This window comes from Helicoverpa zea, chromosome 12, assembly GCF_022581195.2.
Source record: "Helicoverpa zea isolate HzStark_Cry1AcR chromosome 12, ilHelZeax1.1, whole genome shotgun sequence".
NCBI classification, from domain to species: Eukaryota; Metazoa; Arthropoda; class Insecta; order Lepidoptera; family Noctuidae; genus Helicoverpa; species Helicoverpa zea.
The window spans coordinates 11,537,333-11,560,538 of NC_061463.1; the positions used below are offsets into that span (position 1 = coordinate 11,537,333).

At 37.1% G+C, this 23,206-nt stretch overlaps 4 protein-coding genes across 5 annotated transcripts in view; 1 reads left to right on the plus strand and 3 right to left on the minus strand.

The window, feature by feature from the left end:
• LOC124635301 (lysophosphatidylcholine acyltransferase) overlaps nucleotides 1-9,944 on the plus strand; it is a 28,096-nt gene extending 18,152 nt beyond the window's left edge. For both annotated transcript variants that reach the window (XM_047171166.1, XM_047171167.1), the window contains exons 4-11: nucleotides 4,323-4,435; nucleotides 4,787-4,941; nucleotides 5,336-5,473; nucleotides 6,051-6,176; nucleotides 6,893-7,034; nucleotides 7,478-7,579; nucleotides 8,507-8,648; nucleotides 8,925-9,944. In XM_047171166.1, coding sequence (XP_047027122.1) covers nucleotides 4,323-4,435; nucleotides 4,787-4,941; nucleotides 5,336-5,473; nucleotides 6,051-6,176; nucleotides 6,893-7,034; nucleotides 7,478-7,579; nucleotides 8,507-8,648; nucleotides 8,925-9,013 — 1,007 coding nt within the window. In that variant the 3' untranslated portion in view covers nucleotides 9,014-9,944. The remainder of the gene's footprint in view (nucleotides 1-4,322; nucleotides 4,436-4,786; nucleotides 4,942-5,335; nucleotides 5,474-6,050; nucleotides 6,177-6,892; nucleotides 7,035-7,477; nucleotides 7,580-8,506; nucleotides 8,649-8,924) is intronic.
• A 4,219-nt stretch (nucleotides 9,945-14,163) lies between these two features.
• Nucleotides 14,164-15,117, minus strand: LOC124634826. The gene is made up of 2 exons (XM_047170474.1): nucleotides 15,075-15,117; nucleotides 14,164-14,927 (listed from the first exon to the last, which is right to left on the minus strand). The coding sequence occupies exons 1-2, from the start codon at nucleotides 15,115-15,117 to the stop codon at nucleotides 14,164-14,166; spliced, it is 807 nt and encodes a 268-aa protein (XP_047026430.1).
• Nucleotides 15,118-19,063: 3,946 nt separating this feature from the next.
• LOC124634881 lies at nucleotides 19,064-20,955 on the minus strand. The gene is made up of 3 exons (XM_047170546.1): nucleotides 20,931-20,955; nucleotides 19,787-20,199; nucleotides 19,064-19,387 (listed from the first exon to the last, which is right to left on the minus strand). The coding sequence occupies exons 1-3, from the start codon at nucleotides 20,953-20,955 to the stop codon at nucleotides 19,064-19,066; spliced, it is 762 nt and encodes a 253-aa protein (XP_047026502.1).
• A 588-nt stretch (nucleotides 20,956-21,543) lies between these two features.
• Nucleotides 21,544-22,674, minus strand: LOC124635363. Its single transcript, XM_047171243.1, has 2 exons — nucleotides 22,641-22,674; nucleotides 21,544-22,229 (listed from the first exon to the last, which is right to left on the minus strand). Exons 1-2 carry the CDS (start codon nucleotides 22,672-22,674, stop codon nucleotides 21,544-21,546), a joined length of 720 nt encoding a protein of 239 aa, XP_047027199.1.
• Nucleotides 22,675-23,206: the final 532 nt, after the last annotated feature.

Sequence of the window (23,206 nt, forward strand, 5' to 3'; positions counted from 1 at the left end):
CGCCTAAGGCGTTAAGTCCGCCGTTGTGCAATGTGCAAAAAGTATTTTAAATAAATAAATAGTAAGAACAAGAAGTTTAAGAAGATAATTGAACTGAAACGTTCTGTTTATAAGAACAAGGTCCAATTTAAAAAAAAAACTGCAGTATGTGCAAAACAACTACTGACTAGATTCAAATTATTTTTGGATATTTATTTTCTTGTTTGTGAATATTTTTATGTAGGTATACAATCTCTTTGCTAGTTATGGGCTCCTGGTACTTTTGTTACCGGTACACAAAAGTATCGAGTCACATTTTCGGGTTTATAAAATGCCCATGTTGTCTTCACCTGTGTTTTAATGTAAATTTTATTATATTTATATGAGAGCTATTAAAACCTTTACCTACATCGAATTTTTTCTTTTAACACTTTTATTTCTGACGGTACTCTGCTAAGTGAAATTTTATGCGGGTGACGAAACGAAACTCAAAATTTAAATATTAAATTATTTATTTTGCTCGAATGACCAATTGGGATTTGGTGTATGGAAAAAATAGTTGGTGACCAATCGGTACTAATGACAAATTGGGAATAACTCTCTCAAGTTATGTAACCTCGCGTGTAACGTAGGAAAAAGAGGTTAATAAACTTATCCACTTACGAAAGTAAAAAGTATGTGACGTAACACATGATACTTTTACTTTGATGTTGGTTAACGTTGATCTTTGGTCAAGTTGAACTTACCTTAAGTTATGGTGGTATTGTCAGATTTTAAAGACTTTTACTGAAGCAACTGCTACTCATAAAAAAACATTTCTATGTGGTTACTTATTACCGACTGCCAAGAGGGCTTATTTTTCCTATAACGCTTGTCAGTTCAGCCTTCTTCAGCCCCTACTCTCATCCTCTCATCTCAGTCTGGCTAAAGAGCTCAGCGTCAGCTACATACAAACTCACAAATTGAGCCTCTTTATAAAATTAGTATAAAGCATAAATACACGAGTAGCATGCTACTAGGGCTTCTTGACGCCTTTTACCTAGGTATTAGCTAAGTCTAGAACTGAAGGTCAGCTTGCCACTACCGTGTTTAATCTATAAAGAAATATCTTTTATCCATATTGTCTATTATAAACCCGAAAAGAACTGTCACGACATAGGCTATTCTTTATCCAGGTACGCTAAGTTATTTCTCCGGGATGCAAACAAAGTTGCAAGTAAGAGCTGGAGAGTAAAGAATATTACATGCATTACTTATACAAAATATACTCCTTCTTGGCTTTCGCGTAAAAAATAAAACACATCAAAAATTCTTTGCTGTTTAACTTCTTGTCTGCATAGTTACATATTTAATCCAATCAAAAAAGTAATTACATTCGTCTAGACACTTTTGGATGTGCTACTTCAAATTATAAGTAGCTATTATGTTACTGCTGTAATATGGAGAAAGTTGTAGTGTCCACATAATTGAGGATTATGAAATAGAAATTGATACCTGTAAAAACACTAGAAGAATTTATAGTAGCCCATATCACATAGAGAGGAAATTGCGAAGGAAAATAGTTTTCGTATCAGTTTTAACGAATTCTATAGTTATAATCGTGTAGGTGTTAGCTAGTTCTTTCTGCCCTGTTCCCAAACCATTTGTGGTCAGCGCAATATGTTTTCCGCTTTCATTTCTATCTATCAGTCGTCATACTGAGAACTACTCTTTTCTTATTCATGTTATCTTTCAGGCAATCAGTAGTATTGGCTAGGTTTCGTGTACTTTTATTTAATTTAAAAGAAAATGTTTGATAGTCATCATGTACCTACCTGCGTGCTTATTTAAAACTAAAATTAATAAGCAAGAAAAGTACCTATAACCAATTTATAAAAATGTTAATCCTACAAGACCTTATTGTTAGGTTTTTAACCCATAGCGTGAGTTACAGTTGGCTTTCTTAGAACAATAAAAGTTCATGGGCAATACTAGACTTATAAAAACTAATCTGAAATAATGAGCGATGGTCGCGTGTAACGGAGTAAACTAGGTTCTATATCCAGTGAAATAAAATGGATGGAGTTTGACGATAACTAAGTCTTGGAACAGTCCTTTGCGGTTTTGATTTCTTTTGTTTTTAGCTTGAAGTAAGTGCAGGGAAAAGGTTTATGTGTCTTTCTTCATCTATATGATGTTTTCTTGCAAAGTCTGAAAATCGGTGATTCAAATAAAAAACTAGAGTTCGCAATAAATGACGCGACAGCGTTTAATGTAGTTTGATCCCCTTCTGTTTTAATTAAAAGGGCACCTTAAGAGGAGAGGTGAGACCCACCACAAGATCTATTTTACTAGAACTCACGTTGCGCACCTATAATCTTATCAAATAAGAGCATGGGATGCAGATCCAGAATGATCGGTGTCAAAAGACGATTTACTCTAACAAAATAAACGTAGAACATTTTTTGCAATGTAACGCATAGTATCTAACTGGGCATTATCGTGACCGTAACCAGCAATTACTAGATGCCGACAATGCGGTAATTAAGTAGGTTTGTAATTATTTATCGTAGATCACCGTTACATGAACTTTTATGTATCTTTTGTAGGAGGATCCCGAAGATTGTGCTAACTAAAACAGTAGCTAGATTATTCATCACGGGTCAACATGGGTGACACTTAAGTATAGTTGTAGCCAAACTTCATGGCGTTTCGCAACTAACTTCCGAACACAGGTACGCTTACGATGTTCGGAGACGCCTTTCCTTATGGAATATGCAAGGCATGAACCATACACTTGCCACATCCTAATATAGCCGCTTGTTTTATATTAGCTGTTATAATATTGACTTCTTTAATAAGTATACATCTACATTACTTCTTAAAATATTATTTTTATAGAGACTATTTATAGGGAGGCATACAACTAAGAACCTTGGCGGAGGTACTTACTCAAATAATCCACAACAAATAAATGGGTAGGATATATAAACAAATGACTACTCTTTATTGTTTACAAACATGCCCAGGCCCTAATCCATACCACATAAATATTGTTTTACAGTACACTGTTCAAATAGGAAATCAAATAATTCTAAGAATGGTAAATATTACACTATGACCAGGAAGCTCGTCATGTCATGGTTCAGTTGAATTCACCTTTAATGTTGGCCCTGAATTATTTAACTTTAAGTAAAAACTGTGAATTTGTTATATTAAAGCCAACATTACGTTTACTATGGTGTTTCCTATGGAACTCTGAAGTGTGGAATTTTAGACAGGGAAACCTGTGTAAAAATTGATCAAAACTGGTTATTGATTGCATACTTTGAACATCCGCATTTCGTAGTTATTACAATGCATCATTAAACTACAATATGAACATCATTAAACTACTTGACAGGTTACATAATTCAGGCAGTCATATCCAAAGAAAGATAATTCTTGGAAAGCCACTATGTTCAATCTCTGAACAGCAGGTAAGATACGATTCACACGCAGGCAATAAAACCGACTACATTATCTAGAAAATGTACCGTACTAAGAAATATTAAGATACTTATCTCAGCTGTAAACTAAGTTAGGCCTAGCCAACGTATTTGCTAATTGAGTATAAGATAACCGCAGGTTAGTCTTACTTTCTCCCGCTTTGCTTTTGTTCTTAACCTAAGATAATGTAGCCAACTGGAACCGCCATGAGCACAAATCTCTATGTAACACAACAAATAATGACAGCTCAATGTTGCGTTTTCGATCACATCGTTTCTTACGCAAACGAAAACAAACACAGACATAAAATTGACGCACTCATTCATAAAAGATTATAAGACGATACTTCTCTCGAATTTTTGGCGGAGGAGAAGGTATGGCAATGGCGTCTCCAGTTGGTGAAATTATCTTAGTAGCCAGTGTTGTCAGCACTAATATTTGTCTCTGCTTATTGTAAACGCTTCACTGGTCTCGGTAAGTATGGGAGAGAGCTGAGGTTACCTTCAGGGATCATTAAGTTTTATGGTGATAACTGCTCTCTTTATGTTTTTTTTTCAAACTGGTGATCATAGAGAACAGATTTTTAAAGTTTGAAGGAAAAGAGGGAAATTATTGCAACATTTTTTTCCCTAAAATTGTAAAATTGTTTTCAAATCTAATATATCAACACAAAAAGAGTTATTTTTGTAGAATTAATTGGTCCTAATGGAACTTTTAGAACAGAAAATTGCTTCAGGTCGAATACTCCGACCGAGATAAGGATCTCCAAATCGTCAGTTTCTATGTGTTAACTGTATTGTAACATACGCACTTTACTATAAAAGCCAAATTACAAACAGTACTAAAGGGTAAATGTTTAATTTGTAATGTTCCAGAATTGATAAACTACACGCAACCCGTGTACGTATGGCGGGATGACCCCAACTCCAGACAGAATACCATCAAGGAGATCATTGAGAGAGCTACTTCTAAAGAGGACTGGCCTCAGGTATGCCTATTTATTTTCCGTAAAATGCTATGGGTAAGGCTTATAAGTTTATTAAGATCGAGAAGTAGGTACCCTTCTGATAATTATGATATGAGGCTGACGACGTTATACGACTTCAATTGCTATGTTAGAAACACGTCACAGAAATATTCCTCTAGTCCAGGTTGTTATGGGTAATACCTAAATACTTTCTTCATTCACATATTAACTTTGCAAGTTTATGGAAGAAAAGTTGTTATTTTTTTCTGACCACTGCGATACAATGGGTGTAAATATTTTTTTCGATACAAAAATCTAACATGTATTTCTAATTTCTATAAATAAAATAATTTTGTCACATTCCTCTTTCAGGTCCTAATATTCCCAGAAGGGACATGCACGAACCGATCATGTCTGATTACGTTCAAGCCGGGCGGGTTCTACCCGGGTGTGCCGGTACAGCCGGTCACCATCCGGTACCCGAACGCCAGGGATACCGTCACTTGGACCTGGGAGGGACCTGGCGCGTAAGTATATACTTACTTATACCTATCTAATCACTAAGCATAAGTGAAGTACATATAAGTATTTGGAGTAGCAGACGAAAAACAAAGCCATGTATTCTGGAGAAAATTGACAGTAATTAACTAAGATTTTGAACGCACTCTTTGATTTTTTTGTAACACTATTTAGGTTCACTACACTGAGTGTTTAACCTAAGGTCGCGCAAGAAATTGTGGACCATGGTTCAAGGCCATGGATAGTGGTCACCCATCAGATTTTGGAAGTGCTTCGTATCTCCTTTCGTGTTTTTTTGGTGGTTCTGAAGAACCGTGCAGCGATTTTTAAAGTTATAAAAATAACTACATACGTATGCAATTTTGTTCTTTATTGTAACAAATCTCTTTCAATCCTTTCCAGGTTAAAGCTGCTATGGCTGACACTAACTCAAGTGCACAGTTCCTGTGAGATCGAATTCCTGCCCGTGTACTACCCTAGTGAGGAAGAGAAGAGAGATCCCAAGCTGTACGCCAGGAATGTTCGAGATGTTATGGCTAAGTACGTATTTATCTGTATTATCTACACTATTGTTATAAGGAGAAAAGATCATTACAAGAAGATATCAATCATCTTCTGGCAGTTATAGCTCTCATGTCAGTTATCTCGCAGCACTATATTAAAACATTCAGTCTATGCCAGCGAACTATGAAAGTAATTATTAATCCCTTCAACATGCAGTAGTTCCCCAAGTAAGATTAATAGACAGTCATCATCCTACTGTCCTTATTCCAATTTTGTTTATTTTTTAGTTTATGTCATGTACACACACGGAACACAGACGAGGAGAAAAATATAACAAATAGTAAAAAGGTACAGCTTATTTAAAAAAAAAGCCATACAGAAAGTCTATTTTATTTAGGGTAGTCGCAGCATGTTTTCTTCCAAACTCTTCTATCTGCCGTTATCTCACAAGTCACATTGAGATTGCCGTGATTTTGAAGAAATATTTTAAGCAATGGCTCTACTTTGCAGTGCTGGATTACACACGCGATGATTGCCGACACTCTATATTACGTCCTTGAAATTGACAGGGATGCGAATGAACAGCTCGTATATTGTACAATCCCCCCCGCAGAGCCCTGGGCGTGCCGGTGCTGGACTACACGTACGACGACTGCCGCCTCGCCGCCCGCGCCAAGCGGCTCGGCCTGCCCGCCGCCGCCGCCGCCCGCGAGGTCAGCGAGATACGCGGACACCTCGGGTAATTTACTCTTCATACTATGCCCTTAAGGGTCTTTAGATTTCTAGATTATTTAAAAAAACGACTACCTGTATGACATGATTCATCATAATTATCATCCTCCTGCCCTTATCCCAATATTATTAGGATCACGGAGCATCACGGAGAACAAAATGACTAGCTATTTTTTAACAGCATGCTTTCTTCTTCCGTACTCTCCGTCAGCCGTCATCTCACAAGTAACATTCTTTCTAGCCATGTACCTATATCATGATTATGGTATGCTAATAAATATTATTGAGTAAGTCATGTCATCATCATTCCTATATTTTTATCTCTATTTCTAATTTCTGACGGCTCAGCGTGTCTTCTTGTTCCAAACTTTAGCTGACATAATTTTCCAAGTAACACACTCTAGGCAAGTCATAGCATAAACCCATATTCTTCTTCAGAAGAAGAATAAGGATCGTATGTTCGATTTCGTGAAAGCGCGTGAGCCCTACTGTGGTATAAATGAAAACACATATTGTCATTGTATGACACGACGACTCTGTCAATACTGGGTGTTCCCGAGCTTACGCATCTATGGCTACAAGTATAGCACACCAGCTTTCGTGAAATAAAAACATCTATAATAAAAGGGAATATAAGAAAATAAATCTGAAATCAGACCAATATATGTACCTACACTTATAATTCAAGAAAATAACCTAAAAATCCTTATTCCCTGTCCACAGGTTAGAACGTTCTCAACTAGAGCTGCATTTAGCAGCGCAAGGCCTACAGGGCCGGGCCCGCTGGCTCGGGCCGGACGAGTTCAGCGCCAGGCTCGGAGTACGCGACCCTAGGGCACATCGCCTGTTTGATATATTTATGCAGGTCTGGGATTTTTAAAATTACTTTTTTTTAATAATAATAATCTGAGTATCAGTATATCAGTTGAGTATGTAGAGACAGTATAATGAACTACATAATAAGGGAGTACTTGAAGCTATTCACAAAAAAATACACAAGAAGATTACATAAAAAGATTTATTGGGGTACTTACTACTTACTTGTAGAACTTAAAGAAGAATACAAGTAGTCCTTAAGAGAGTATATGTATATAGGGACAAGTTAGCATACCCACAGCGCGCCCAAAATACATTAGATTCACAACTACAATGACCATCTATGTCTAACGGATTCCACTACAAGGAAAAGACCTCATGGATCTCTTTTAACGCAAAATGAAAAATAAGATGTAGATACCTTTTTGGGAAATGTTTCTAATCCTCAGAATAAAACTCCAATACTTACTAGATTTTATTGTAAATTTCCAGCCTTCAAGTGGTCTGGTATACTTCCCTGACTACTTACTCTGCGCCGCGTTCCTCTCGCTACAACATGCTCCGCTGTCGCAGTTACTGTCCATCGCTTTCAAGGTAAATATTACCACTATTATCAACAATGTTCCAAGTACAATTTCCTACAGAGAGGTATGGTTAGGGCTGCCATCCGTCCGGGTTTCCCCGGATTTGTCCTCGTTTGGAGCCCGTCCGGGGGCCGTCCGGGCGGATTTTGAAGAAGTGTCCGGGGAAAACCCGGACCATTGTGTGAAATTAAAAAAATAATATGAAAATGAGGTCTTGTTTTTTTACTTATTATTTTCGGTCTCGTCCGGGGAAAAAATGCGATTTACGCCAAATGTCCGGTTTTTTTAATCTATGCCCGGGTTTGGCGAAATTCGAGATGGCTATGGGCATTGATTGTTGCTGGGGACTTTGTTGCGACACTTTTTCAAAAAGTGCTGTTTTGTAGCCAAGTTGGAATAAATGATGTTGAATTTGATCACTTCACATGGTCGATACCACGTTATCTGCTCAGTACCTACGTGTCAGAGATCCCTGCCGTAGTTGGTAAGCACGGCTCAGTGGATTTTGATGAAACTTATGTAAGAATTGGCAAATTAGCTTCCACAAAAAAAACATGCGAATTCAATTTGGATCGGCATCGGAAAACGAACACTCGTACGCACATGAAGGTACACAATCATACACACACGCACACACACACAGAATCGCCAATATTTTAACAATCCTATTTTTGGAGAGCGGCTCTGTGGAATGTATGAGGTCGATGATGATTTGAATGCCCAATGTTGCTGTACCCTACCAGGGTCCACAAATGTACGTAGTTGTATGTTTATTGTAACACCTTCATAAACTTGTGGAAAGCCAATAAATGTTATGAAGAATGAATGATCTTTACTAATCTTGGTAAGCATATTTGGTTAAACATTTTGATTTAACTCTTCATTGATAGTAAGCAATTAACAGCCTGTATGAATGTAATATTCCCCAACGTATCAGCTATACGACGCCGCGGGCTCGGGCCGGCTGACGGCGCCGCAGTTCGAGGAGGTGGCGACGCGTTGTCTCGGACTGTGCCAGGAGGATGCACACAACACATTCCGACAGGCCGACCTAGACGAGAAGGGATATCTTACTTATGGTACGTACTAGCACAGCTGGCCCAAATCTCAAAATATATAAAAACATTCACTTCGGCCGGGACCCGGCTGGAATCATATGGGTCATGAAATGACCCCTCAAACTTAAGCTCCTTCGTTTGCTCGGGATTCAATATCTGCACACGCAGCAAACAACGACTTTGCTCACTTGTAACACAAATAATTATTATTGTTTCATTTTGGAAATAATGTAGTAAAAAAAGCTTTTCATAAAATTGACAAAATATATGTGTCTTATAAAAAATATTATTTTTCAGATGAATTCATATCATACGCCCAGAAGAAAGCTGAGTTCGCGTTTGTATTCGCGTGTGACGCAGCGCAGCAAAAGCCTAAAACTCAGTGATTGTCACCTCTTCACATCCCCACCGTCTGCAGTCAAGTGCCCTAAAACGGAATGTGCCCTAAAATGGTATGTGCCCTAAGATGACACGTGCCCAAGTATGGTATAAGCCCTAAGATGACACGTGTGTAAATACGGACTGTGCCCTAAGAAGACACGTGCCCTTGAATGGTATATTTCCCCAAAAGGTACATGTCCTACACACGGGACGTCTCTGTAGCACGTGCCCTAAAACGGAATGTACCGAGTCACGGAATGTGTCCTGGAATAATGCCTATCCAAATAAGGGTACAGTAAAAAAGAGGAAGAGAGGAATATCGAAAAATTTGTCGAATTTTAACATAATGTTTTATTTCATTTGTGTGGATTTTGTTATAGAATTTCGAATATTATGTAGCGTTTTGTAGCTAAGGCTACTTTTTGGCATTCGTTTCGAAGTGAAATAATAATTATGATGCTACATTATAAGCCGACGAGTGATCTAAGCATAATTTTCACTATCCCCAAAAGGGCGTATACGTATAAAAATACTCAGATTATTTTATAAGTTCTTATTGTTAAAATATTTTATTTACATAACGTATTTGCTCATGAAATCGATGTATATCATTCGCTCATGTAGCCTAGTTCTTATGTAGACTTGCCTTATATACATTTATGTATATTTTAGTACACAATAGAATCAATCGATATTTGGCTAGTACGTAAAATGGGGTACTTGAAAAATGCAGATATGGGTATGTGAATGTAGAATAGAAAAAGTTTGGGGTGAATAATTACGTAGTTTTTTTTTGTTTTGAAACTATATCACGCTTATTTTTCTCTATGTAAAAGGCAACGAAAAATACTTGGATTATCCTAAAAAAAAACCGTTTTCGACTACACATGCCAAATTAAATGGCCTTGCCAAAAAAATACCTTGAACATTTCCAATTAATATTAACCTGTACCTTTTGAGTAGTTATTCATCCTATACTTACTAAAATTACTTAATACTACTTTTACCACCTCGAGACAACATATTTACCGAATATTTTACTTTTTCTGGTTAATATGCTATCTAGAAGTGACGGAAGGCTTTTAGTGATAAAACTATTTATTTGTGAATAGACTAGAGTTACGCCTTATTCCATAGTTTAGTTTGAATAAGTCAATTATTGGCGGTGTGTGTGTATTACAACATTTTTACGCTTAAGCTTAGGATTTGTCTACAGTGTACAGTTTGCGGAAGATATTAGTGTACAGGTATAGTTAATCTTTATTTAAATATTTGTTTCATTCTTAAGTTCAGGTTTTGAGAAGGCAGGGTCCCAAGGTCGACACGTGCGACAAGGATGGTTTCGTCAAGGTCGAGAAGAGGAAGAAAAAGAAACCTCCTTGTCGGAACCAGTGCGGTACTGCGCTGGCGGGGCCCAATATGCTGCTGCGTCCAGCTATTCCGACGACGCAGCTGTACGTGTCCAGGCTGCACCATTCCACGAAGGTTGAGGAGGTCGTGGAATATCTGCGCGTGAAGACCAGCTGGACCTTGAGGGTCGTGAGGTTGGAACCGCGTCACAACACAAATTTTAACTCGTTCGTGGTGCGTGTTCCGACACAAGGTCTCGAGAAGGTCCTCAAGGAAGATTTTTGGCCGAAGGGTGTTCTGTACCGCCGGTTTCGTGGCCGGCTACGTGACACCAGTCAGCGTAACACGACGCCGACACATCGTGTGCATTAGTTTTAAGAATATTTGTTATGTATTTATAGTATGTTTAAGTTTTTATAGATATAGTATTGTATATATATATTGATATGGTGAATTTTTATGTATTAGTTTATAAGTATTGTAATGTACGATATATGTGTATTTGTATTTTTATGGGCCCTATAGTTCGGCCATTCAGAGAATGCGTTCCTGACACGTCGCGATTGAACTGACGACGTAATAACATTCATTGATTATTGATATAATAATGTTGTTTTAATGCTCCTCAATTGTTAAAACGGTAAACAACCAGCAAAAATATTTTTATCGTAACTGCAACGCCATTGCAAAGTTACGTCGTCAGTTCAATCGCGACGTGTCAGGAACGCATTCTCTGAATGGCCGAACTATAGTTGCCTGAAATAAAGGAATAAATAAAAATAAATAAAAATAAATTAAGTACTTTTTTTAAACCTGTAATAAATCGTGACAGTTTTCCCCTTAATTTTATATGGATCAATAAAAAGATTTTTATAATTTTTGACGTCGACGTCTTTCGAGTCGAATTTATTTGACTAACTGAACATAAAATAATTTAGCTTTTTCTAGATACTTGCCTGTACACAGAAGATTTCTAAGACTCCTTCATTTGGTATAACTATTGTAGATTTCATTCCTTTTATTATAACAGCAACAGCTTACGGTTGCATGATAAAATAAGATTTCATATTAGTCTTATTTAGTATAATCAATGTACCTTCCATTAACGTGTTTGTAACACAATATTTTATTCAATCAGATTAGGAAGTAAGTATAAACAATGGATTTTATAACTGGTTTTGTTACCATCATTGTGCGGTTGACTGTACTTTTTATATTTAATCGTGTTTTAAGTTTTAAAATAGTTTTTAAGAATCCTTGTTAATTTTGTTGACAAGATATTATCAGTTTGTAATTTTATTATTTTTTTAGGCGTTATTTGTTTTCAAATACTTAAACATCACTTAATTTTAGAGAAGTCTTGAGGTATAATTTTACCACATTTTTTTTGTATGTTTGTTAACATTTTTATATTTATTAGGTTGACTGTACAAAGTTGAGTTTGTCATACAAAAAACAAAAAAGATCTTAGATCAAATCAGTAACAAATACGTGCATTTTAATCTGAATTATTATCGTTAATATATGCTTAACTTAGGTTAGGTTAACTATAACGAGCTTGTTTTCGTAAACGACTTTTTTAACTAGTTTCACCACCTTTGGATAAGTCCTGGTTAAAGCTATCTGCAAGCTATATGTACTTGCAGAGCAGGAAGAAATATAGCAAACAGTTCATATCCAGAAGTTGTGAATCACGTTCTTGTGGTCCATATCAATATTCTATCTATCCATCTTTCAATTTTCTTACTAGAGATAAAGTTTGACATTGACAGGAGATATATTATGTCTTTCTATCTCTAGAAAATTATACAACAGAGATAGAATATTGAGAATGGTCGATAGTAAGCCAATAATTGGCCTCTTCATCATAAAAATAAGAAGTATTTAGGAGGCCATTTTTAATATGTGATAATTTTAAAAGCGTAGTAATACAGTACAAGCTAATATGACGCTAATTTGTATTCTTGTATGGAGAGAGTTGTCACTTGGAGAGTTTGTTTGTTTGACAGCGGTTATCTCTGAAACTATAAAGGTCTCAAATAAGGTTATAAACCATTTATCATGATGAACCTTTCAGAACCTTTCAGAGCCGATTGAAAATTAATTTAAAAATATCAATGGCGTTAACATGGGCATTGTGACGTAAGCCGTGGGCCACAGCTAGTCGTGACTATTGAGATTATTTTCCAATATCCCTTGTGCAATTAAAAGTTTTCCGGCCTTATCATTCTTCCTTTAGTGTAGCTGTTTATTCCATAATAACAATAGATATTAGTGTATGCGAACAAAAGGAATTGTTTGATTACTTATGAAGTCAAGGATTTTTGTCCAAGTTTTTATTTTAATGTTAATAAAAGGAAGTTAGTAGTAAACATGGGTTATTTCATTTACATTTCCATTATGTCCTATGCGTCTACGAGGGCTGCCTTTTAAGTTGTGTCGTTTGAAATAAGTATAGACAATCCAATAGGTTATTACTGTTTATTGTTTTTTAAAAAATACTTAGGGATATTTAATGTACTTTTGCATTCGTTCAAACCAGTTTTTGAAATATTTATTCCATTCCAAAGTGGGGGTAGTCAAAACGGCCTATTTGCATGCATCAACAGCTTCTTCAGGTGTGCTGAAAGGTAGACCACGAAGAATTTTACTTAATTTTGGGGGGTGTAATAAAATAGTTAGTGCTTAAGTAAGGGCTGTCAGGTGGATGATCCAAAATTTTAACATTTTGGGAATTCAAAAACGTATTTGTTTGGCGGGCGGTGTGCGAACTTGCACTGTCATGGTGCAGGATCATTCGGTCTTGAATTATATTTTCTAAATTCGGTGATGTCTTGTGGCAAACAAATAGTGGTATACTAGTCAGCGGTAACCGTTTTGCAATATTCTCGTACAATAGTGGCGAGCTGGGCACCCTTTGCCACAAACGAGGCAACCATTTTTTTTTAAAGTGATTCTTGAACGAACGGTTTTGGCTCGTCTTGGAAGACCCAGAGAGTTGACTGCTGCTTGGAATATGGATCGCAAGCATATATTCAAGACTCGTCACCCCTGACTATATCATAGACATGCTTTGACTCTCCTCCGTTAAATCGCTGCGGAGTTTTGCGACACTAACTTACACGGGCTGTTTGTTGGTCGTCGCTAAGCAAATGGGGTATCCAATGAGAGATCAACTTTTTTACGCCAAGTTCTTCGTGCAGAATTTTTTGGATAGTGGTCCCTGAAATGCCCACGGATGCCTCTATTTCGCAGTATGTTACATATCACGGTCTGCGAGAATTAGCTGCCGCACGGCGTCGATATTATCTTCAGTCATGGCGTTTTTTGGACGACCTTCACGTGGCTTGTCACTGAGGCTAGAGTGTCCACGTTGAAATCCTAAATATTAGCGTTCTACGGTCCTAAGGCATGGTGCTATATCACTAAATACAGAACTAATCTCTTCAAAGCACTAAAGTCGCGGCAACCCCCTTTTAAAGTTCTAGAAAATTATCGCACGCAAATTTTCCTTAGACATTTCCATTTTTACAACCGACCTGCCACGTTGAAATGGATGATACAATAAAACTATTTGACCAATTTAAAAACATTCTTTTGTTTTCGAATTCTAAATTCAAGAAGATGAAAGTGGCATATATATATTTTTTTATAATCGCGAGAAGTTAGCAAACGACAGAACTTAAAAGGCAGCCTTACGTATTATTTAACTTTTTTTTGTATCAAACAAGAATCCTACCTCTGTAGCTACGATTCATGATTTAATATTCTTATGAGACAAAAGTAAGAAAATATACATATAGAATTATTTTCCAATTAGCTGCTTCTTATCTTCGAGCGGGTCGTGGCGGTCCAGCGCGGACTGCAGAGCCCCCTTGGGGACGTTGGGCCGGTTCGCCATGTCCTGCAGCTGCGACTTCGACTTCGGCTTAGGCCCCCTCGATATAGCAAACATTTTCTGAACATGAAAAATCCTCTCCACAATATTATTAATGTCAATATTACACGCCAATATCTTTTCGTAAATAATAAGCCACCAAATGAAATGAGTCTTCCATTTGAAGTGATTGAAGTAAGCCAAGAGGCTTTCCATTTTAGCCAGGAGTGCATTTCCCGCGCCGTACATTAATGCAATTTGGTAACTGTGGTACTCCCTGTACTTCTTTCGAAAGTATAGGGTGGAGTTCATTCTGTCTTTAACCAAGTAGATTTCATGCAGCATGAGTTCGAGCGTTTTATTGTTGATTGATTTATGAATGTCATACGATTCACGTCTCCGAAAGTCATTGGATCGCCTGGCGTTAGCTATTTCTTGCTGTTCGTGTTTCTTTTTGGCGGAGTTGATGATCTTTCTGACACTGTCAACATCTAGTATTTTGATGTCGGAGATGTCGAGGGTGTCATTCGTTATGTCTGTGTTGTTGCTCTGCTCGCCGCCGAGAATCAGGTCGAACAGACCATTGTTGCTGTAAGAGTCTCCGAGGAACTTTGTGAATATGTCGTCAAGTACTTCGGCGTGAGGGACCGGTTTACCTGGCTTCAAGTCCACAGATCTGACGAATGTTGTGTCTAAAATGAATGGAAAATAGCAAATCAATGAAAATAGGAATATATCGGAAAAAAATTAGTCCTGTCTCAAGTAAATACCTAGGCTTGTTAAATAACTGCACTACGGCATATTTACAGTAAACATAATATTAGCTACTATGTACTTACAAAGCGAAAATATTATGCCGGCAAAAATCTGCATTTTATTCATTAGAAAATTATTTTGAACGTAGAAACCTTAACCATATAGGTAGTTAGTAGTTATTGCTAACTACGTGTTATATCATCCATAATTTAAATTATAATTGGGTATGTTTTACGGCAGTTTTATGAGGTGCTAGCTTCCCCAAGTGGTTTCACTTGTTTTCTGAGAAAACTTCTTTTGTCACAATATTCTTATACACATAATAATACGAATTATTGATAAAAATCTATTCAGCAGTAAAATAGTTCTTGAGATATCGACATCCAACCAAATATCCAAACTCACTTTTACATTTTTGATAGATACTTATTTATAACTAGCTTCTGCCCGCGACTTCGTACGCGGATCCTGTCCCTTATGCCAGCGACTACGGGGTCAGCAAAATCAAAGATCTGAATCGTCTGATATTGAATTTTAAGGGCCCGTTGACTTGAAAACAACGGAATACGCATAACCATTAGAAACGTTCCATATACCTATTTACCGTCTTACTACAAAAACTTTTAAACGTCAGTTTATGCCTTGTCTAAAAAAATGTCAAATTATGACGTGACATATGGTTCATTTTGCAGCCAAAATTTTATTAGACAAGTATAAAACAGGGTTTAAAGTTTTTGTAGTAAGGCCCTTAATGTTTAACGGCAAAAGCACAGCAGACTAAACAAAACGCTGAGAACTGAACCGCAATAGACGTGACCATAGGGATAAAAGTAGTGATTCTAATTAGTCCGCATTTAAGTTGTGTGTGGCAAAAATATTACACGTATTATTACGTAAAAAAACATTAAATAGATGACAAAGTCGTGGTGACTTAGTGGAAGTCGTGGTGGTTTAGTGGGTAGAGAACCAATCTCTCAAGTATGAGCGCGCGTCTTTGATTCCAGGTCTGGCAAGTACCTGCCAATGCAACTTTTCTAACCGCTCAAACGCTACCAAGTGACTTTTGTCCCTTTTTCGTTTTGACAGTAAAGCGCACCCAAGTGACTTTTGTCCCTTTTTGCGTTCCAGTGCGATACACATCACAATATATTTGTTTCTTTCTATTACACGGTGTTTTAATACCTTTTCTCTTTTCTACACGATTCTTAATACATTTCTTCATGCTAAGAATACGACAATAGTTCCACAATAGTTCATTCGGATTGAAAAAATAATGTCAAAGTCAGTCGTTCGTTGGTTTTCGCGCGTTAGGCGGAAGATTGTCCTTGTAATTTAATCATTATTTCGGTTATTTGTACGTATTATTGTATTAATTTCGGTGTTATTATACAATAAGAATATAGTCCTTGTGTGTGCAAGCGAGTTTTAACCTAAGGGTTTAATAATTCAGCTTTTAAAAACATTCTTTTGTACAAGGTCAAACAATGTTTTTTTTTTAACTAGGCATTGTTTACATCTAAAAATATTAACATTCGAAGCTCAATGTTAACAAAAACCTGATACCACTTGTCATTCATTAGCTTGAACAAAAACAACACTTGAGATTGCTTATGTTACCAATGAGTCATAAAAAAAACATCTTGTGAACTCGGCCATCTGGCGCAGCGGCGCGCCATTTTTTTTTTCGAACAGTAGCGCTTTGTGCGAATTTTGGAAATCGGCGAAATCACTCATGCGGCAAAGTTAAACTGTAGGTTCCGGCTGACATTGAACATTCTTGGCAGTCGTTATGGGTAGTCCGAAGCCAGTAAGTCTGACCAGTTTTACCAAGGGGTGTTGGGTTGAGCGGGTAACCGGGTTGTGGAGGTCAGATAGGCAGTCGCTCCTTGTAAAACACTGGTACTCAGTTGCATCGTGACTGGAAGTCGACCCTTAACATAATTGGGACAAAGGCTCTTGAGATATAACGACAATAATAATGAGATATAGCCACCGCAGGACATCTGAGGCTGATGGCGGGGAGTAGCGACCCCGCGGGGCTATTTATACTGAGTTCTCCAGGGAGTGTATACTGTCCTCCATCTCCGGCCGGTCGGAGTGAACCATGACGGGGTAGGACGGGCTTGTCTTGGCCGTCCAGAGTGGAGTCGCTAGAGCAGGATTAGTAGCCCTGCTCGGAGGGTAGATGCCTCATGGTAAGCACAGGGAGAGCGTAATCTGCGTTTAAAGTCCGCCGAGGTATCCTCACCCTTCAGCCGCTCATGTCCCTGTTGCCCTCTTGTTGCTATTCAGTGACTGGTTCCCGGGGGCCCAGTAAGTGAGGTGGCGAGTCTCCACCTGCCGTTTTTACATGTACCTAATACATTGTCATCCACTAACATCCCATCACAATAGCCCAAGTAGTTTTCCTCTATAGTTAGCAATAGTTTAGCACAGAACCGGGGATTGTCTTTTTTTAACGACGTCCACAGGGGATTGTCCTTGGGTTCATTTCTATAGTGGATAAAGGGATAATCGTCGGTTTAGTGTCACCATTTCATTAAAGTTGTCTCCAAAGGGCTTCAGCGTGTTGGCTTCGGCCCCACGTTTGCCTCCCAAAAATTCGGAACTCTGTAGTCCCGAGGTCTGGAGAGACATACAAAATAATAATGAGATATAACGCAACAAAGTCGGAGAGTGGGGGCTCGTGACGCCACGTCTAGGTATGTAAAATTTGTACTAAGCAGTGACTTAAGACAAAATTCAAGCGTGTTGTATCTTCGTTATTATTTGTTTGTGAGAGAGAGAAAAGAAAAATACGTGTCCATTATTTTAGGGTTATCTAAAAGACGGACTAATTACTTTTTTTGATTCACCATACCTATTTCATAACATTCATTTCTATACATTTCAAGTATAGTATTGCTCTTGAAGTTCCACATCAGGTGTTCCAGATCTTCGATGTTTATACGTCAATAGAGAGTGCTTATCAGATTGAACCACTTTTGCTAAAACGTCATATCTTCATATGCTATAGTCTAGCTGGGCTCCTGGAGTTCCATATCAGATGTTTTACATCTTCAATTTTTATAAGTCAACAGAGAGTGCTTATCAGATTGAACAACTTTTGCTAAAACGTCATACCTGTATATGGTACAGAGAAGCTGGGCTCTTGGGGTTCCACATCAGGTGTTCCAGATCTTAAAATTTATTATCTCATCTGAAAATGCTCATCACATGAAACAATTTTTGCCATGGTACTATTTTTGTATCTCTTATAGTTTTGTTGGTCTGTTGGAGTTCTGCATCAGGTCTTCAAGTTTCGAAGATAAATTATAGCCCTTGACCAGGCTTAATACTGATACAACAAAGAAAAAATCATTGAAATCCGTTCAGTAGTTCCGAAGATTAGCGTGTACAAACAAACAGACATACAGACATACAGACAAACAGACAGATTTTTTTTTTTGGATTTGTTCTCCATTACTGTTTTTAAACCCCACCCAATGATTATTTTTTTAATATATTCAATGTACAGACACAGTTTTTTTACAGATTTATTATATGTATATAGATTTGAAGGCACATACTATGATCAGATTGAGTATTTAAGAGGAGCTTTTTTTTTTGGCGCTACTTATATCCGGATACGAGATCCTTACCGACATTCCTGTCTGCCTGGACCTGGTGACCTATAATACAGGTATTCACATACCTCCCAATCTCTCTCACAATGTTACGTTCATATATATGTTACAGCCATAGTGATTAAATAGATATTATACATAATCACTGGTCATTGTATATAATACCCAAATTGACTTGACAATGTGATAAATTAATCACTTTATCTGGATATTATTCATAATAGCTGCTCAAAGTTAGCAAAATAATAAATATGGTATAACCAACTTAATACTGGGCCTTTGTACAGTCGTGCCCAAAAAAAATTTTACAATATATTTTAATATAATGTTATTTAAATTTGATTAGGTACTAACAGATTTCTTGATATTGTATTCAAAAATAAAATAAAGCATTTTTTTTCAACTTCATCTATTCTCTCGGTCGAAAAACCTATCTCGGTCGAGCCTTAGTCGTTATCAGGTTTCCCAGTGTTTCCCGAGGATTTATCGGCTTCAGCTTGCTCAGCTTTCGTCTTCGCTTTGAACTTCCCATCAATGTTCATCATAACTTTAAAAAGATATTCTAAATCTACATGTAACCTCGTCACTCTTTTATGTAATATGAGTTGCTCGTTCGGTGTTTTGTAATAGTTTTTGTACTTGTTTGAATATGTATATATCCTCATCATTTTTGTGTATATCCTTAGAATTCTCCTGTATGAGTACGCTATGCGGTATCCTGTATCTTTTTTGCTTTTGTCAAAGTGTTTGTCGTTTTCTAGGGTTGCGACCTGTTAGAATTTCATATCAGAAGCATTAGTTTAGTATGAGAGGGGGTCGGTGCCGTGCATTGACACGGAAACACGGTTGATGATGAATTTGTACTGTGAAAGACGATATGACTGGAATTAATCTTGACTACGTGATGATATTAGATGGCCTTTTTATCGAGGAAATCAATAGATCAGTAGTTTTCGTTTGCGGAAGAGGATATAGAAGAGTAGTGCAATACTGTTATCAGCAGTTTAACAAGGTTGTATTTAAAAATATATGTGTGTGTATATAAGGCAATGCAGCTCATCACCCACAGTCAAACCACTAATCCGGTTTAGTGGGAAAATGTTTATGATTACCTGTACACTGCTGAAATAATAAATAAATATAAAAATAAATATATTTGTATCTATTACCTTATGTCTGGCCATATAAATTGTCTGCAGCATGAGATCCAGAGTTTTGCGTTTGATCATAAACTCCGATGCTTCTGTATACGCTTTCTTGTCTCCTTCGGTAGACAAAACAGCCTGCCGTCTAGACGCGTTTACTTTAGGCTCATCCTTAGCAATCGATTTAGCCATACCTGCAATCTTCTTCTTAAACTTAGCTATATTAATCTTATCAATATCTATAGATATATTTTTCACTACAACACCAGATTCGTTCTCGTAGTCGATTGAAGTTTTTTGAACTAGTGTTGGTAGAACATCAGCTAGTTTTGGAAAATCAAAGGCGATATCTATTGCGTCTATGGGCTCGTATAAGATTGAAGTGTTAAGACGTCTCCTTTTTGTTACGTTGGCGTTATGAACTATTGGTGAAATTACTGAAAGTATACATAGAATATAGGTTTTTTTTTAAAATACACCAAAAATGTTGGATAAAGGTCTATCCTCACTTATGGGTGCCATGTTTGGGACGGGACATACATATGAACGTTCACTCGTTCAGGGGCCCGATTCTCCTAATTTTACTTAAGAAACATACAATTCACATTCGACTGCGATCCTATCCCGACTCGATTACGATTGAAGCGTATGTGGCATTCCGCTATTTTTTCTTTGCAATAAACGTTTTTATCCTTTCTGTCATTCAATAATGAATCATTTGGTCTGCAAATGATTTACGATTGCAATATGATTGTAGAGCAAACTACCGTATAGACCAAAATCACCAAAATAGCAGACCAATCGCAAACCAATCGAATGTCGTTGGAATACGATTGGTCTTATATTAGTAGCAGAATGCCCGATATGTTTAAAACTGCTATTGCGATCATATTGCGATTCGATTTCTATTCAATTTTGACATTATTAACTTAGGAGAATCGGGTCCCTGGCATGGTCAATTGCTTGCAATCTGGATCGTGCTCATAGACAATATATGATCCGAGAGCACTGGTACCTACTTAGCTGCACCCGCCATATTGGAAACCAAGGCAGATGGTGATGAAACAAGTTATGCTCCAGTCCCTGTCACGGCACTGATGTGGGTACCTATAGACCTTCACACACGCAGATACATAGTCCAATTCATAATATATCAAATTAAACTTACGTAAAAGATAAATTAATCGCTTCATTTTTATAAACAATATAAAAGTCGGCGTCTGCTTATTGAGAGACAATAGAATGTAATAAGAACTTCATGTTTCTAGAAAACAATGTTCGTAATGAATATTTGTTACGTAATGTGGTCATGATAGTTTTATTAGCAATTATGTTTACTACGTTATGTGATCGGATCGTTTAAGTTTCGAATTTTTCCATCCGATTTGCCATGAAAATAAATAATCTTGCATCTTTTTGAACTGCTTGAAAATCTTTGCAAGAATTTCTGAGTTCATTGTGAACAGGCAAATAGAAAGACTCGGCATAGGACCATGTTTTCAGAATCCTTTAATATTACGTTTGGAAGTATGTGTGTGTAAGTTAGATAGTATGTTTGTTACTCTTTCTCACAAAGGAGTTGAATTTGATGAAACAGTTAAGAAATATATTCTTACCTGCTTTTCGTCTGAGTTCCTATGGAACTGCCTCCAGAATCAAGATAGGGAGATTCTCCTTAAGAGGGTTTATAGGAATTAAAAAGAACTTTTCCATATTGACTGCAGTAAAAAATTAAACGATTATCGTTTAGTATGATTAACCTTTTAATGAGTTTAAAATTTTTATGTCTTCTTCTTTTTCTTTTTGTCGTCGAAAATGTCATAAGGCGCAACTACTGAAAATACTTTCTTGACCAGGTTACACGTATCTCTAATATCGACGTCGAAATGTACAACCCTTTCATAGAACCTCATCATGGAGAAAAGGCTCCTATGAGACGTCCTGTTCTGATACCACGCTGTCCCCACCATCTTCAGCTGGTCAGTCTTCAATCTACGTAGCCGATTGAACAAGTACCCAAGCTTATATCTCTTATCGTCTCTAACTTTATCACGCTGGGTCAAAGCCTTGCCCACCTCATACCTCGCATGCATTACGAATTGCACTAAAATATTGACCAGCAGACCTTTTTTGTAACCTTCTATTTTCTCCTTGTACTTTAAGTCATCTTTATCGTAGAAGGAAAATCTTCTTGTCTGATTCCTTATTTGTTTTGAGGAATTAGTGAATTGTTCGTTTACGAGGTTATAGTCCTGTATGTCGAAAGCTTCGGTTAGGTTGGTCCGGCGGAAAGTGAATACGTTAGGGAACTCCATGTCGAGTTCATCGGGTGTATCATTGTCGTCTGCCGTTGTGTTGTCGAGGTCACCTGCAGTGTCGTTCAGGAGGTCTGGTGTTGAAGCTAAGTCGCCGAACAAAGTGTAGTGGACGTCGTCGAACACTCCGTGCACATTATTGAGTGAATAATCTGGTAAAAAAATTGTGACAGTGTCATTACTGATGGTTATGTAAACGATTTTCAAAGTATTGACATGCTTTTGGAGATATTGATTAACTAAAAATTTTTGAGTGTATGTGTGCATATCTGATTCAATAAACACTAGCAGGCCAAAAATAATATCGTAAGTCTAATTCTGTTTAGGTATAGTCTAACTCACAGGTCATGTTTGTAAGATTGTAGAATAAAATCTCTAGTTTTATTATAATCTAAGATATGTTTTTTTACCAATAGAAAGCCACGTTATTTTCAAAGTATCAATTGCTATATCGTATCCGTATCACGGGCAAAACCGCGAAAAAGACCATTAACTCATAAGTCCATAACCATTTATTGAGCGCGGAACAGATAACAGAAGGCTCATAATAGCAAAATACTCACAAAGCAATATTATTGATATAGTATTCAGCAACATTCCCAGAGGCCCGACTCGGTATAAAACAGGCCATAATCGAGGTTATTAAAAACGAATTACTTGAAATTACCCATTAAAATGAAATGGTTTTGGTGCGTCGCTTATAAATTATAATAAAATATGAACAGTATTAGCCGTACTGTGCGGTTTTTTTCAAACAATGAAGTAGAGATAGCATGATGTATTGAAAATAATAGAAGGGAACTATCGAATATCAGTCATCGTGACAGTCTTTCCAATCGTGGTCAAGTAGTGGTACGAGAATCAAGTCTTAGATATGCCTTTTCTATGCTCTCACTCTCACAGATGATAGTTAATGACCTCATTAAAGACAGCGTTATCTACAAGGGCTTTGAGGATCTGTCACAAAATCCAATTACTTACCAAATATTAAAGAATATTCGAACTATACTAATATAATAAGTTGAAGAGTTTGTTTGTTTGATTGAGAGCGTTAAACTCATTACCCATAGTGATAGCCCATTAATTGAGGAAGGCTATAGGTTCCTTTTTATCTGGGTTCATGGAGAAG

Excerpts from the sequence above, each read along its gene's own strand:
- LOC124634826 (XM_047170474.1), bottom strand. The coding sequence starts at position 15,117 with ATGAATAAAATGCAGATTTTTGCCGGCATAATATTTTCGCTTT. Across the intron at positions 14,928-15,074 it reads CGGCATAATATTTTCGCTTT|ACACAACATTCGTCAGATCT; the intron begins GTAAGTACATAG and ends CATTCATTTTAG.
- LOC124634881 (XM_047170546.1), bottom strand. The coding sequence starts at position 20,955 with ATGAAGCGATTAATTTATCTTTTAC. Across the intron at positions 20,200-20,930 it reads GCGATTAATTTATCTTTTAC|TAATTTCACCAATAGTTCAT; the intron begins GTAAGTTTAATT and ends GTATACTTTCAG. Across the intron at positions 19,388-19,786 it reads TTTATATGGCCAGACATAAG|GTCGCAACCCTAGAAAACGA; the intron begins GTAATAGATACA and ends AAATTCTAACAG.
- LOC124635363 (XM_047171243.1), bottom strand. The coding sequence starts at position 22,674 with ATGTTGCTGAATACTATATCAATAATATTGCTTT. Across the intron at positions 22,230-22,640 it reads TATATCAATAATATTGCTTT|ATTATTCACTCAATAATGTG; the intron begins GTGAGTATTTTG and ends TTTTTTTACCAG.